The following is a 14,985-nucleotide window of genomic DNA, read 5'->3' on the forward strand; positions in this document are numbered from 1 at the left end:
CCAGCCTAAACCCTAGTCGTGACTACCATTTTAAGTAAATTTACGGGCACAGAATGCTCAAAAAGTTTATATCACATGTGACAATATTAAACTAAAATGTGTAAATGTTCAATACAAAGGTGAACCGGGTTGAACCGGACCGAGCTGGGTTTGATGGACACACACTTGTCCAACATTGCAAACTTATAGTTGATTTGAATGCATAATGAAACATTGAGTGATTGATGCATTACGTGATATGAATATGAATTGCATGTGATTGAATCATTAAGATGGTTATGCATTTTGTCAAGTTTTTTTTTATATAAAGATGAATGGTTATGGTATCATAAAAGTTATGAATGAATGAATTGATGATGACAATATCATTCCTTAAGAGAAGTTGAGCGCATCTCGAAAGATGTTGGGTCCCCGAATGGGTTGAGCGCATCTTGAGAGGTGTGGGATCCTTGAATGGAGTTGAGCGCATCTTAATAGATGTTGGGTCCCCGAGTGAGTTGAGCACATCTTGTGAGGTGTTGGATCCTCTATAGAATGTATTTCGATACATGAAATAATAAATGAGATAATGAGTTATAAACTAGAGCATGTTCAATTAAGTGATTAGTGAGAATCCTTAATGTGTGTGCACACTCCATAATTCACAAATGGTTATGACTATATTTAATTAAAGGAATGAATAATGATTACATTGAATAGTTTATTATTTTATTCTTTATCTATCTTTATTCATGCTTGTGTATAGTGTACTTAGTACCCCACTGGGCGTAAGCTCACCCCATTCAAGTGGAATCTTTTGCAGATGATGAGGAGTACACGGTAGAAGACTTTGGAGGAGGAGCACCCAGTTGATGTGATAGGCTCTTTTATATTTCTTTTGGATGGTGTTCTAGTGTTGGAGCCTTTTTGTAATCATGTTAACGAATGATGGAACTGTTTAATGTATTTAAACAAATCTTTCTAGGAGTTATGTAATATCTATATCACTCTTTTGGTTCAGTAATGGATAGTATATATATTTATATGTTAATATATTCCTACCACCAGTATTGAGTAAATTATGGAAATGTTTTAATTAATGAAGTTGCCTCCACATGTGTTAAAAATGGATGACCTGGGATATTATCTATTTTAATTTATTAAGAAATTTGTGACTTAAGGTTACTACGTAAGGAGGAGATCTATATCATCCGTGATTGGGTCCGGGTCGTTACAGGAGTGGTATCAGAGCCAGGTTAGCTCTGAAGTATGTAACTTAGAACTGGTGGCATAGGTTATAATGTGCGATCATTACGTATAGATATACATAAGTGTAAACTTTATGTGTGTTATTTTCTTAGCATTGGACGAACATGAAAAATTGTCTGATGCAATTTTTTTTTGTTCTGTATTTTGGTTGCTAGGGAATGGCACCACTTAGGCGTAGTCAAAGCTCTCATCAGCCTCAAGATGAGGATGAGATACATTTGCCTGAGGTACCAAACTGGCAGCAAGAAGATCTCCCCGCACCACCTGTTCAAGGTGCGACCATAAATCGAGATGAGATGATTGGAATTTTTACTGCAGCCTTTGTTGGGGCTATACAACAAGCTCAGGCAGTTCCTGTAAACAATCCTCCTAGGCCTATCGATGGGACGTCTAAAATGGTGACTGAGTTCAGGAAGTTGCGCCCCTTGGCATTTAAGGGTACCTCTGCAGACCCTATTATAGCAAAGGGATGGCTTAGGGAACTAGAGAAGAACTTCGAGTTACTCCAGTGTTCGGATGAGCAGAAGGTGGCATGTTCCACCTATATATTGCAAGGAGAGGCTGACTTGTGGTGGCAGACCACAAAGCGTATTCTGGAGGGCCAGCTTGTTACTTGGGCCCAGTTCTTAGAGCTATTTCGAGAGAAGTATTTTCCTATTACTGTTCGGCAAGCAAAGGCAGCAGAGTTCATTAAGTTGCAGCAAGGAAGCATGACGGTGATAGATTATGAGAAGAAATTTGAGGAATTGTCTCATTATACACCACATCTTGTGGCCACAGATGTTGATAAGGCAAGATTATTTGAGAGTGGCCTTAATAATGGAATTCAGAGAATGGTGACAGCTTTGGAGCTTAACACATATGTTGAAGTTGTGAGGAGAGCCCTGTTATATGAAGGGCCAGTAAAAGGAACCCAGAAGGTTTTTTTTAAAGCAAATGGCAAGGAAAGTGGCATTTCCCAGCATAGGGCAGCAGGAGTTATCCTCCACAGAAGCAGCAAATAACTCAATATATGCAGGGAGCACCGACTATTAAGGCTCCTAAATCGTGTCCCAAGTGTGGGAAGCTTCATTGGGGTCCATGCAGATTTGGAACCGGAATTTGTTTCAAATGTGGGAAGGAGGGACATCATATCAAGAACTGCCCATTGTGGAACACTCAAGGGAAGCAGCAGCATCAAGGGTAAGGAAGTGGTGGAGGTCAGAGGACCCAGATTCCAGGGAGAGTCTTTGCACTTACTCAACAGGACGCAGAGGCCTCTCTAGCTGTAGTTTTTGGTAATTACATTACTTGTTGATGTTTAACTTTGTATGATGACTGCTTCATGATGTTTGATTAGTATGCATGATTAATTTCAGGTATGTTATATGTTTATGGTAATCCTGCTTTTATGTTGTTCGACTCTGGATCAACACACTCTTTCATCTCGTATAGTTTTTCTACTAAGTTGAAGATCTTACCGAAGACTTAGAAACTGATTTAATTGTTTTGACACCATCAGGGGAGATAATGGTTTCAGAAATGATTTTTGAATCTTGTATGGTCCAACTAGAGGGTAGAGATCTTAGAGCAAATTTGTATTTATTGGATATGCAAGACTTTGATATTATTTTGGGTATGGACTGGTTAGCAAGATATCATACCAGGATCCATTGTTTTGAGAAGGAAGTTGTATTTGAACCCTTAGATGGAGAAGAGTTCAGATTTAAAGGAGATAGAGTAAGGTCTTCACCATTGAAGATTGTTTCAGCCTTGCAAGCAAGTAAACTTCTTAGGCAAGGATGCCTTGGTTACTTAGCTAGTGTTGTGGACACTGAGGCTAAGGGGTCAGCCCTTGAAGATATCAAGGTTGTTAGAGATTTCCCTGATGTTTTCACAGATGATATGACTAGTTTACCTATAGATAGGGAAATTGAGTTTGTGATTGACTTACTACCGGGTACGGCACCCATCTCAAAAGCCCCATACCATTTAGCTCCCTCCAAAATGAAGGAATTGAAAAGTCAATTGCAAGAATTGCTAGACAAGGGACATATACGACCTAGTATGTCACCTTGGGGAGCTCCAGTCTTATTTGTAAAGAAGAGGATGGTACCTTGCGCATGTGCATTGACTATAGGGAATTAAACAAGGTTACTATCAAGAATAGGTATCCTCTACCCCATATTGAGGACTTGTTTGATTAGTGAAAGGGAGCAAAGATATTCTCGAAGATTGATCTCCGTTCGGGATATCACCAACTGAAGATAAAAGAGGAGGATGTTCCCAAGACAGCTTTTAGGACTCGATATGGGCACTATGAATTTTTGGTGATGCCATTCGGATTAACAAATGCATCGACAACTTTCATGGATTTAATGAATAGAGTTTTCCATGAATATCTTGATCAGTTCGTCATTGTCTTCATTGATGATATTCTGATTTACTCCAGAAGTAAGGAAGAGCATGAGGCACACTTGAAGATCGTGCTCCAGACCTTGAGGGAGAAGAAACTTTTTGCTAAACTCAAGAAACGTGAGTTCTAGTTAGATAAGGTCGTGTTTTTGGGACATGTAGTCTCAGAAGAAGGTATTTCTATAGATCCTAGTAAAGTTCAAGCGATATTGGATTGGCCTAGACCGACAAGTGTGACTGAAATAAGGAGCTTTCTAGGCTTAGCAGGATACTACAGGAGATTTATTGAAGGATTCGCCCACATTGTAGTGCCACTTACTCAGTTAACCAGGAAGAACGTGAAGTTTGAGTAGACTGATAAATGTGATAAGTGTTTTCAAGAACTTAAACAAAGATTGATATCAGCCCCTATACTTACTATACCTTCAAGATTAGGTGGGTTGGTTATTTTCAGTGATGCTTCACACTTGGGTTTGGGTTGTGTGTTAATGCAACATGGTAAAGTGGCTGCTTATGCTTCTAGGAAACTCAAAGATTATGAAAAGAACTACCCTACTCATGATTTGGAATTGGCAGCTATTGTGTTTGCACTGAAGATTTGGAGACACTATTTATATGGAGAAAGGTGTGAAATCTACACGGACCACAAGAGCCTGATATACATATTTACTCAGAAGGAGTTGAATATGAGGCAGCGTAGATGGCTTGAGTTATTAAAGGATTATAACTTTGATATTCACTATCATCCAGGGAAGGCTAATGTTGTTGCTGATGCACTTAGCAGGAGGGCACAAGGATTTTCAGAAAAGCTGATATCAACACAACGACATATTCTTGATGACTTGATGAAGTTGGAAACAGAAGTAATTGTTGGCGGTGCTACAGTTGTCTTGTCAAACCTTATGGTGTAGCCAACAATATTTGATAGGATTAAAGCCAAACAAGGTACTGATGAGATCTTAGAAAAGATCAGGAAGGGAGTGCAAGAAGGAAAGAAACCTGATTTTGCTATCTTCGATGATGGTGTTCTGAGGTTTAGAGCCAGATTGTGTGTACCAGATGAAGAAGAGTTAAAACAGGAGATCTTAAAAGAAGCACACCGAGCAGCTTATACGGTACACCCAGGTAGTACCAAGATCTACCAAGACTTGAAAGGTATATTTTGGTGGAATGGTATGAAGAGGGAAATTGCTCAATTTGTAGCACGATGTCTTATATGCCAACAAGTTAAGGTAGAACATCAGAGACCCTCTGGGCTGTTGCAGCCTTTGAAAATACCACAGTGGAAGTAGGAGCATGTGACCATAGATTTTGTAACCTCTCTACCTAAGACACCCAGAAATCATTATGCGGTATGGGTCATTGTGGATAGATTGACTAAATTAGCCCATTTTATAGAAAATGTAATTGTAAAGATTTTGTATTTTCTATTGGACCTTGTGAAAATAAATATTAATAAATAATATTAATTAAAACATTATAAAAAATTTTACCAAAATGGCAACATATCTGGATTGTTTCCAATCAATTACAAACATTCTCTTTATTCTATATTATCCCAAATAAGGAAACAAATTCCATGTTGAGCATCTCTTTTGGATTTGATCAAATATTACAAATCCAAACACCGATGTCCAGTCAAGGAGACATCAACCGTTGGTGCTCCAAAATTCATAATGCCCACATCAATAAGGACCCCCTCATGTCAAAGGATCGATCGTATACTACTGATGATAATTTCTTTCAAAATGTATATTACAATAATGCACTTGCATCCGGTTTGGTGTACACACAGTATGTACATTCACACTTGTGCCATGGAATCTCCATTTCTAGGTATACACAGTGCAACGACCATATGAACGGGGGAGCCCAGACCAATTCCTAATGATGAACAATTTTAAATTAAAACTTAATAAAGCATGCCTGATAATTAAATAAATTTAATTTAAATAATTCGGTTTGAGGGACACACTTCTAACAATCCTTATTATACGTACCCTCATCCATTCCCCTTATACAATTCCTATTCCCTCACAAACTTCTTTACATGTTGCCCAAAATTGTAGAAATATTAGATTAGTTTGAGATTTATATAATCCAAAACAAATCCATGACATATTATTAAGGAAAAAAGAGCACTAGCCGGACCAGCAGACCCTGCGCCTAGACTCATGGGGGGTATGAAATGACCCCCCCCATGGAAAGGAAAAAATCCCGCCACCCATGATGCCTCCATGCATGCTCTCATTGTCCACCGTGCATGTGCAGGTCCTAGAGGTCCGGTAGCGTTCTCTTTCCCTATCATTAACATCCAAAATGTGTTAGTATTTAGTATAGATAAATTAACTCATGCTTACTATTAGTAGATCGGGTTTTACCCAATCCATGCGCCCATTTGGGGCTGTTGTGGGGCCCATGACCCATTAGGGCTTTGAGGGGATCCACTAGGTGGTCCCCTCCTCACTATATATAATATATTGTGGGAAGGAAAAGGCAGCCAAACAATTGTGAGTAGCAGCCTCTCCTCCCCAATTCTCTCTCTCTCTCTCTCTCTCTCTCTCTCTCTCTCTCTCTCACTTTGATTACATCAACGAGTGTGTGAGTATGTATCGCTAGGGATTCCATGATATTCCGTTGGACTTGGAGTGTGGAATCTCCATTGGAGAAACCTAACGTATACGTGGATTGTTGAGAACCTTGTGGCGTCAAAGTTCATTCACATCGATGCGTAGAGCAACCGAATCCTTTCCACTGCGTGAAAATCCACATCGAGGTAATCCTAGACCCATGTAGTTTTCATTTAACATTGGTATCAAAGCCCGTGTTCTTGGTTGCACTTCTGTAGACATTCCAATTTTGCCATTAGGATTTTTCCCAAAGCCATAGAATACTCAGGGGTATTCTAGTCAGTTTAACCTAGTCAGGTATCCTTGAATTAATTCTAGATCAAAAATGTTAATTGGCTAAACCAACCTACGGAATAAAAAATAAAATAAAAATTATGTCCAAAACCAAACCAATCCAACCCAAATCAATCCAAACAAAAAAAAAAAAAACCAATCAACCCATTCGCTTTGGTTCACTGAATCGGTTTAAATCAATTAAATCAGGGAAGGGCAGTTTCGAACTTATCATATAATGAAAATAACAAAAAATAGGCACATAGACTCCATATTCCTTATCTCTCCTTTTTTTTCTAGAATAGAAATAATGATTAAGAAAAAAAAAAACATGAAGGAGGGAAGAAGAACACGTGGGGGTTTTTATCCTTTGGGGGACTTCTCATTTTTTTGGTTCAAGGGAGAGAGAAAACAAAGATGAAGCGGAGAGAAAAGAGGAGACAAAGAGCGGAAGAAAAGATTTAGAGTTTCTCATTTCAAGGAAGAGAGGGAGAGACACAGAGAAAACGGAGGAGATTTAGGGTTCTGATCGGAGAAATCTCGAAGGTTCCAATCGATTCCTGTGACATTCTTTCGATTTTCATTGCTGGTGTAGACACCTAAGTTTTGTCACCCCCCCTGGCGATGACGATACATAGAGTACCGGCAATCTCTATCTTAGATACCAAAAAATAAATGATAATAAATAATCATAATAATAATAATAAAATAAAAAAATAGACTACCTAGGTCCCGGCCCATGAAGGTCTACTGGATCAAGCCCATTGAGGGTTTAATCTGGCAGGGGCAAAATGGGAACAACAAAAGAAGAAAAAGCAATTTCTAAAATCAAAAGGGGGAGGGTAAAATAGGAAAAACATTTAAAAAATGAGGCACCTAAGATGGGATTCCATTTAAAGCTAAAATGGGAAAAAGCAAAAAGATACCTAAACCTAAAAGAGGGGAGGGGTAAAATGGGAAAGAAGAAAAATAAAATTCTAAACCTAGGGGTAAAATGGAAAAAATATCCAAAACCCTAAAGAGGGAAGGGGATAAAAAGGGAACTACATAAAAAATACCTAAACCCTAAACTAAGAAAAGGTTTTTAAAAGAGAAGGAAAAGGGAATGTTTTAGAAGATGGTAGCCCTCATTGAAAAAGTGGAAGAGAGAATTGAAAAGGGAGGAAAAAAGGATAAAAAACAAAAAATGAGGAATTTTTCTTCTCTCAGGTTCCTTGTCCTGTGAAGTTCGTAGGTTCCTCTGATAAGGAGGACGGAAATGACGACTTCACCCCACCTGAATAATGTGTTCGGACAAGGGGTGAGGTCATCATTTCTGATCCCCTATGAGAGGAACCGACAAACCTGATCGGACAGGAACTGAGAGGAGTTAAGTCCGAAAATAAGAGAAAAAGATCAAAAACAACAAGAAGAGAGATGAGAGAGGGGGGATTAAAAAAGAAAGAGGGGAACAGAATAGGGGGAACGGATTTCAGAAAAAGCTAAAAAGAGAGAGTGGTAGTCGTCATTATGGGAGGAAAACCAGAGAAGGAAAACCAGAGAAACAGTGACAGACGCAGAAAAAAGAAAAAAACAGAGAAGGAAATTGGTAGAGAGAGTGAAAACAGAGAGGAAAAAATAGAGGAAAGAAACGGATACAGAGAGGATTCCAAAAGAGAGGAGAGTTTTTTGGGAAAAGAGAGCAAGAACATAGAGAAAAAAGAGATAGAGAAGAGGGAGGATGAAAAGAAAAGAAATAGAGAGATGGAGGAACCAATCTGAGGCAGTGAAGTCGAGATTTCTCTGAGCCGGAAAAGACGCCCAGCCAGTGTGATTCTTCTTCTTCTCGTTTTATTTTTTATTTTCTTCTCTTTTGCTCCTTACTCCAGCCATGGTTATCAGCCTTCAGTGGCCATTGTGATCGAAACCCCAACAGAACCCATCGGATCATCTCCGTTCTCCTTCCATTTTCCCAACCCCTTTCAGTCATCACCGAACCAACTATTCCTACCTCCTACCGTAGCTCACCCATCTGATTTTGACCCTCACCATAACCCTTTCCCATTTCCCTTTTAGTTTCACTAATGACCGAATCCTCTCCTTCTCTTCATCTATTTTTCTTCCATTTTCTTTCTATTAATTGGGAACACCATCAACCAAAGCATTCATTGCCATTCCTTTGATTATGTTTTATTTCTTTTCTCCCACTTTCTAGAATCCCCTTCTCCATTTCTTTTTCACCACTGAAACTTCAACTTGACCGAACCCCCACCATCCCATCTCCATCTCCATTTCCCATTTTATTTCTAACTTGTTTGTTGTCGGTGCTGCTACAACATTGGCTAGGTTCATCTTTGGTATTTGTTTTTTCTTATTTGGTTTCATTTAGCTTTGTGTAATGGGCTGTAATAATTCTATTTTTTATTTGATCGGCAATTAAATCCTTTCCCCACTATAATCCTTGGTCTGTAATAAATTCCCCCCCCTGTTACTTTGATCGATCAGCCGTCAACCTGCCTTGGCCAAGCTTCACTAGTAGCTTCAAGTTCATTCAGCCATTGGGTTCAAGCTGCCGGCCATCTCCTCAGGTAAATTCCTTTTGCTTCATTTGTTTTATTACTTTACAAACTCCATGCTATGACCTTGAACCCTTTCTATCTGAGGCTGTTTTGATTTATATTTGCTGCCATGTTCCATGAGTCTATGCTGTAATATATGTGATTGTGTTCATTAGATGGTGAGATTTATTATATAAAGTCATATGATGCATGATCCCATCGCCATACTCATATAGTTTAATTGTATTGATCGGTTGCCGGTTGGATTGCCTTGATGTGTTCATGGTGGTGACCATGTCAAGTTTAATTTTGATGGATAAAGAAAATTTTCCCATAGTCATTCTCTTTCCTTGTCATTCTTTGTGCCATCTTGAAACTTGGGTTTCTCCTTTGTTTGCGTCGGTTGATTCAATGACTGAAAGTTGAACCCAGATATTTGGATATTTGGGTATTTGGGCTGCTCTAAATTAATATAATTTAATGAAGGAGGGGCTAGTTATTAATTTTGACTCTTGGGTTAGGGTTATTTAAGCTATCAAAGCGGTTTACCGGTCTAGGGCTTTGGGTTTCACGAGTTAATTCTCGAATCGGATCGTGTTTCGTGGGCTGGGCTTAAGTCACATTCAATATTTAATTGGATTTTGATGATTAGGTCTAGGTTTCAATTTGTTGTGGGCTTCATCAATTTCATCTGAGATTTGGAATTAGGTTTCAGACCGTTAAGATTGTGAATTTGGTTTGGGCCCAAATCAATTGGCTTTAGTTTTGGTTTGGGCATCGACCCATCAACCAAGGTTGAGTCATGTATGACAAGATTGGGCCCATGCTTTAGGCCTATAAGTGGATTTGGACTTTATCTTGGGTTTAGGCCCACCGACTAAGGATAAGTCATTGTGGGAAGTTTGGGCCCATTGTTTTGGGCTTATGAGTGTACTATTTAATCCAAAGTTCATACCCCCCCCTTTTCTTTCGATTGGGTTTAAGGGATGTCAAATGAATTTCTAAAACCTATTTTGGGTAGAATTAGAATGTGTGCGGAGGAGTAAGAATGCCCATCTAGTGGCCCGAGTGAAAATGCTATATGTTGGGATCCCGGGAGACGTAGATGTACACTCTTTGAGACGGGAGTTGGGCTAGCCCGTCATCTAGCCTGCGGATGTTTAGTAATTATTTTATCGTTTACTTGATATGATTAGGATAAGCAGATTTGCATGTTTTAATTATGTGAATTCCATGCATGCCATGTCTAGCCAAATTAGAATAATTTAGCTATATATTGCATGTGCTAATGTGATTAGACTGTATATATTTACCATTTTTTATTAGCTTAATTGTTTGTTATGTCGATTTAATTATTTTTACACCTTAGGATAGAATAACATAGAAATTTGGTGTAGGATTGCAAGTGTAATGTCTAGATATCTAGTATAGGACAAGTGGCTTGAAATTAGGACTGTATTAGTGAGCAACAATGGTCAAAGCAAAGGATGATCGGCTTCGGCCGGGCGGACTGGTTGCCTAACACCTTCCTAGTCTGTAACCTGACACTTGCCCGATGATCTGGGTAGACCACAACCTTTATCCATTGAATCATTAGTCTTTCCCCTAGTGGGAACATTTTTGGGTCCTAGACCCTTTCTAGGTGGTGGCTTCGATATTACCCATTTGCCCTCTTGGGAGGGATCAGGGTCCTTGTGTTAGGATTCATCGGCGAGATCCGGTTCGCATGAGGAAAGAACCACCCCTTATCAGGTGGAATTTGTTTTTTTTTTTGGAATCCATGGTTCTTACAGTGGTGACTTCACTAGGGATTTATGTCAGAGTCCTGATTGACCATTGTTTGCTTAGCTTGCTTGTAATTTTAGTTTATGTAGTTTTCATTGTTAATTTTCCTTTCATGCATTCACACTCACATCATTGCATTGTGCACTGCACGGTCTACTTTAACCCCAATGGTGTCATTGGTAAGGCCCCACATGCAGTTGTAGGATTCCCCCGGTGGCATCACAACCCTTGATCCTGTATGGCTTTAAGTCATAACTGATCATATCAATCAATGTATTACCTAGTGATCTTCAAGCCATACATTTAGGTGTGCCTAGAAGGCACTATGGGACAGTACTTGGATTGATTTATCGAGTTGTTTTCTCAAAGCAGTATAAAAAGGATGTGCCGACGTATCCACGGACACAACTATGATGGGTACAATATGGTGCTCCTTGACAAGGGGACCCTGTCCTAAGCTAAGTCAATCTTTTTGCATGCATCATGTAGGAACATAGATCCAATGCATAGGTTCGCCACAACTAACGTACATATTACTTGAGGTTCAAATTAGAACCCCTATTGTAGACCGTATTATCCATTTCGATTTGTCACCCACCAACCGAGGTTTTGAGTTTCTACCCTCTTTTCATTGAGGTATAAGTGTTTGTTTTCCCTACCAGTGTTTCACTCCACTGTAGGGGTGGTATCATAGGGTGATTCCTATGTCCACTCCAAGATTGTTGTGATTGGGGTGATGCCTACACGACCAATCTAGAAACAGTGGGGTGTACCTTGATGTTGAGGACAAACTCGATCTCCTCCATCACACGGTGTTTGGCGATTGATTCGATGTAATGCCATCTACACGGATGTTCTTATTTGAACCACTTTGTTTGATCCGTCAATTGATAGTTCCCTCAACTTTGGCATTGAGTTGATTCTACTCTCAATTGAACTAACTTGTTTGGTATAGTCATCCTTTGTTCTTTCTTTATCATGTGGGAACTGCCTTAGCCTGATTCTATTTGATCCAACTTGTTGTCAACCATGATGTTTTAGCTTGGCCTAATCTAGGATGCCTCATTGGACTCCTTCAATCTAGACCTTTGGTTTGCATGATTTGTTACTCTTGTTTTCCACATTCCAAAAATAGGTGGTTGAGACATTAAGATCTAGCAGATCCCTTTGATCCGGAGGTAGCCAATTAGAGTCCTTGAAATAGAATCATTCTACCTAGATTTTTTATTTACAAAATTGATGTTCAAAATATAGCTAGTTCAGGCCTTAACATTTATAGACCAAAGAGTCAATTGATTTTAATCGACTTCCAGTCTACCAGATTTTGGTCATCATTGAGTTTCTAAAGAGTAGATGGATTTTATCCTTGTTTTTCGAATTTGAGAATGCCTTGAGTTGTTTCCTCGATATGTTGATCGCGTACAATCAAAATGAATTTGTGTCAAAATTTCCATTGGATATGATTCCAGTTAAGTTTTTCAAAAGTTGTTTTTTGTTGGCGTGGTTTCTGCCCTATTGTACTTGGTACCTCCACGTCAAGTGATTTTCGATCATTGGCTTTGTTTTGGATAGGAAGTTTGAACCCATATTGGTCAGAGCATCGTTTCCCATGCTACCGGAAGCTTTCCCATGTAGCATGATTCACTCCTTTTGATTTGGATGAGCCAAGCTAAGCATTTTGGTCCTCAATGAACTGGGTCGACATAGAACTGGGTTAATATTGTCTCTGTGTGAACTAACTTGTTATACTAACCTCCTTTGATTTGTGTCAAATGTATATGTTTTAGGTAAGCATTTATAACCCTATTGTTGCATGTTTTGCATGTATAGGTCATATTTCATTTTGGTTGAAAGATAAACCATTTGGACTTGGGATTGGTCCGCATCCTTCAAAAGTTTGAGCATAGTAGTAGCTCCATCTGAGTTTGAATTAGGGTCAAAAGAGATCCATTTAGAATGACCTAGTGCTTGGGTTGAGTTTTGATTTGGCATCATTTTAGTTACTGAATGTTTTTCCCCCTGTTAACCAGAACTTTCACCAGCATCCAACCCTCATCCAGTTTCTTTCCATTCCTCTCTTCGCCAGGACCATCTCAACACAGTCCCTAAGCATGAGTTCAAACAAAGATATCCCTCTCACTCGCATGGAATCATTAGAAGCCCGAGTAGTTACTATAGAGTGGATGTTGTCTAACCTGACAGTCATGGTACAAAAGTTTGTAGGATTAGGCGCTTGTCAATCCCCTAAAAGATGCCTTGTGAGAGAATGTACAACTTTAATTCCTTATTGCACACCAGCCAGCGCGCATCACTCCCTCGCCCGAGCCGGGAGTTGGGCAGGGCATTTTGGATCACTCCCAACAATCCCCCCCCCCAAATGCATGTCCAATAACAGAGCACCCATGGCATCAGGGAGACTTGAACTCGCGACCACCTGCTCTGATACCAGTTGTAGATTCACCTAGGGGGTGAATAGGAGTAGGTTCAAAAATAAAAAACTATGCGAAAATATAACACAAAAGATTGTAGATAGAGAAGAGTAAAGACAAGCAATAAACAATAAGAAGAGAGACACAATGATTTTATAGTGGTTCGGCCAATATGTGCTTACGTCCACTCCTCTCACCTTAAAGAGAATTTCACTATTTAGAATCTTAAGTGAGCAAGAGGACTCGTACAACTATTCTTGAGAATTGAGCAAGAAGACTCAAAAACTACTCTTGATTTCGAGCAGAGGACTCCTTCTCTTGATTTCGAGCAAGATGACTTAACCAACTAAAAACAAAGTTGAAAACAAATACTAAGGGTTTAGTATTACCTCAGGCCTTAGTGAGAAATGGATGCTACCTTTCGAACAATGCAGTTTGAGTGCTAATACAAATGAAGGGAGCAAAAGTGAGATTGAATTTCCTTGATCTTGAGTGTATAGTCTCACTAGGGAGTAATTGATTCTTGAGAGCTCTTGATTATGAATAATTATATTGTTTAGATTACTAATCAAGAGGGTATTTATAGGCTAGGAGCCTAGAATCAATTAGGAATCCAATTAAGGATCGGATTCCACAGTCTATAAATAATCCGGTATGCCGAATTACCTAACTTCTTTTCAAATAAAGGAATAACGGTCATTTTACAACAGTCAGAAATGATCTGGTATGCTGGATGGAGATCCGGTATGCCGGATCAGGGCACACAGTAGTAATCCAGAATCTGGTATGCTGGATCCTCATCCAGCATGCTTCTGAGCTGTTGTTTCCCATTTCCTGAGATTCACCATTGATCCGGTATCTTGGATGGGGAACCGGTATGCCGGATTGGGCAAATACAGTGTAATTTAAGTCCAAATTCCTAAGGGTTTGTTTTAGGAATTTCAAACCCATTTGGTCACATGATTAGGGGGTCAAATAGCCTCCTAAGGTTATTCTAGATGGATGCATGCATGTGTGTGTGCATTACATCAAATGTGACTCAAAAAGAATAAAAATTACATATGTGAATTTTTAGAAAGTCTTCAATCTTCAACACTTTAAGCTTCCAAAGTTTGACTTTGACTTCCAAGCTTCAATCTTCTTTGAGAATGGTCTTTGTACACTTGTATATGCTCCCCCTCACTTGGTGCTATGCTTTGACTCTAAAAACACTTAGAACACAAGCATTAGTCCAAGGATGGTCTTATTTGTTATCATCAAAACATCATCATAGGGATGACTTGGAGGGTATAGGGTATAGGGTCATTTACACTTTCCCTAACAATCTCCCCCTTTTTGATGATGACAAATAATCCATAAGAAATAATGGAGCAATGGAGCAAATAACAATGTATGCAAGGAATAAGAGACAAGAATAACAATTCATAATAACACTTCATTAATCCAAGCAAGTTTATTACAATAAGACCATAAAACATAAAACATAAACACATAAACATTCCATTACAACTTAACAAATTTCAAACTTCAATACTTCTCCCCCTTTGATATTATCAAAAAGAGGGGCATCACAACTTAAGAGGTAGGATCAAAAGGAGGAAGAGGTGGAATAGAACTTGTTGCACCGGGGAAAGGTGGACGAACTCCTTGAGGAGTGGCACCCGATGTGTCAAGAGAGAGGTGACTAAG

At 39.2% G+C, this 14,985-nt stretch overlaps 1 protein-coding gene across 1 annotated transcript; it reads left to right on the forward strand.

Annotated features, from left to right (window-relative positions):
• Positions 1 to 1,406: 1,406 nt before the first annotated feature.
• On the forward strand, positions 1,407 to 2,252 carry LOC122644893. Its single transcript, XM_043838261.1, has one exon. It carries the CDS (start codon positions 1,407 to 1,409, stop codon positions 2,250 to 2,252), a length of 846 nt encoding a protein of 281 aa, XP_043694196.1.
• The last annotated feature ends 12,733 nt before the right edge of the window (positions 2,253 to 14,985 follow it).

Source organism: Telopea speciosissima, chromosome 11, assembly GCF_018873765.1.
Source record: "Telopea speciosissima isolate NSW1024214 ecotype Mountain lineage chromosome 11, Tspe_v1, whole genome shotgun sequence".
Lineage (NCBI taxonomy): Eukaryota > Viridiplantae > Streptophyta > Magnoliopsida > Proteales > Proteaceae > Telopea > Telopea speciosissima.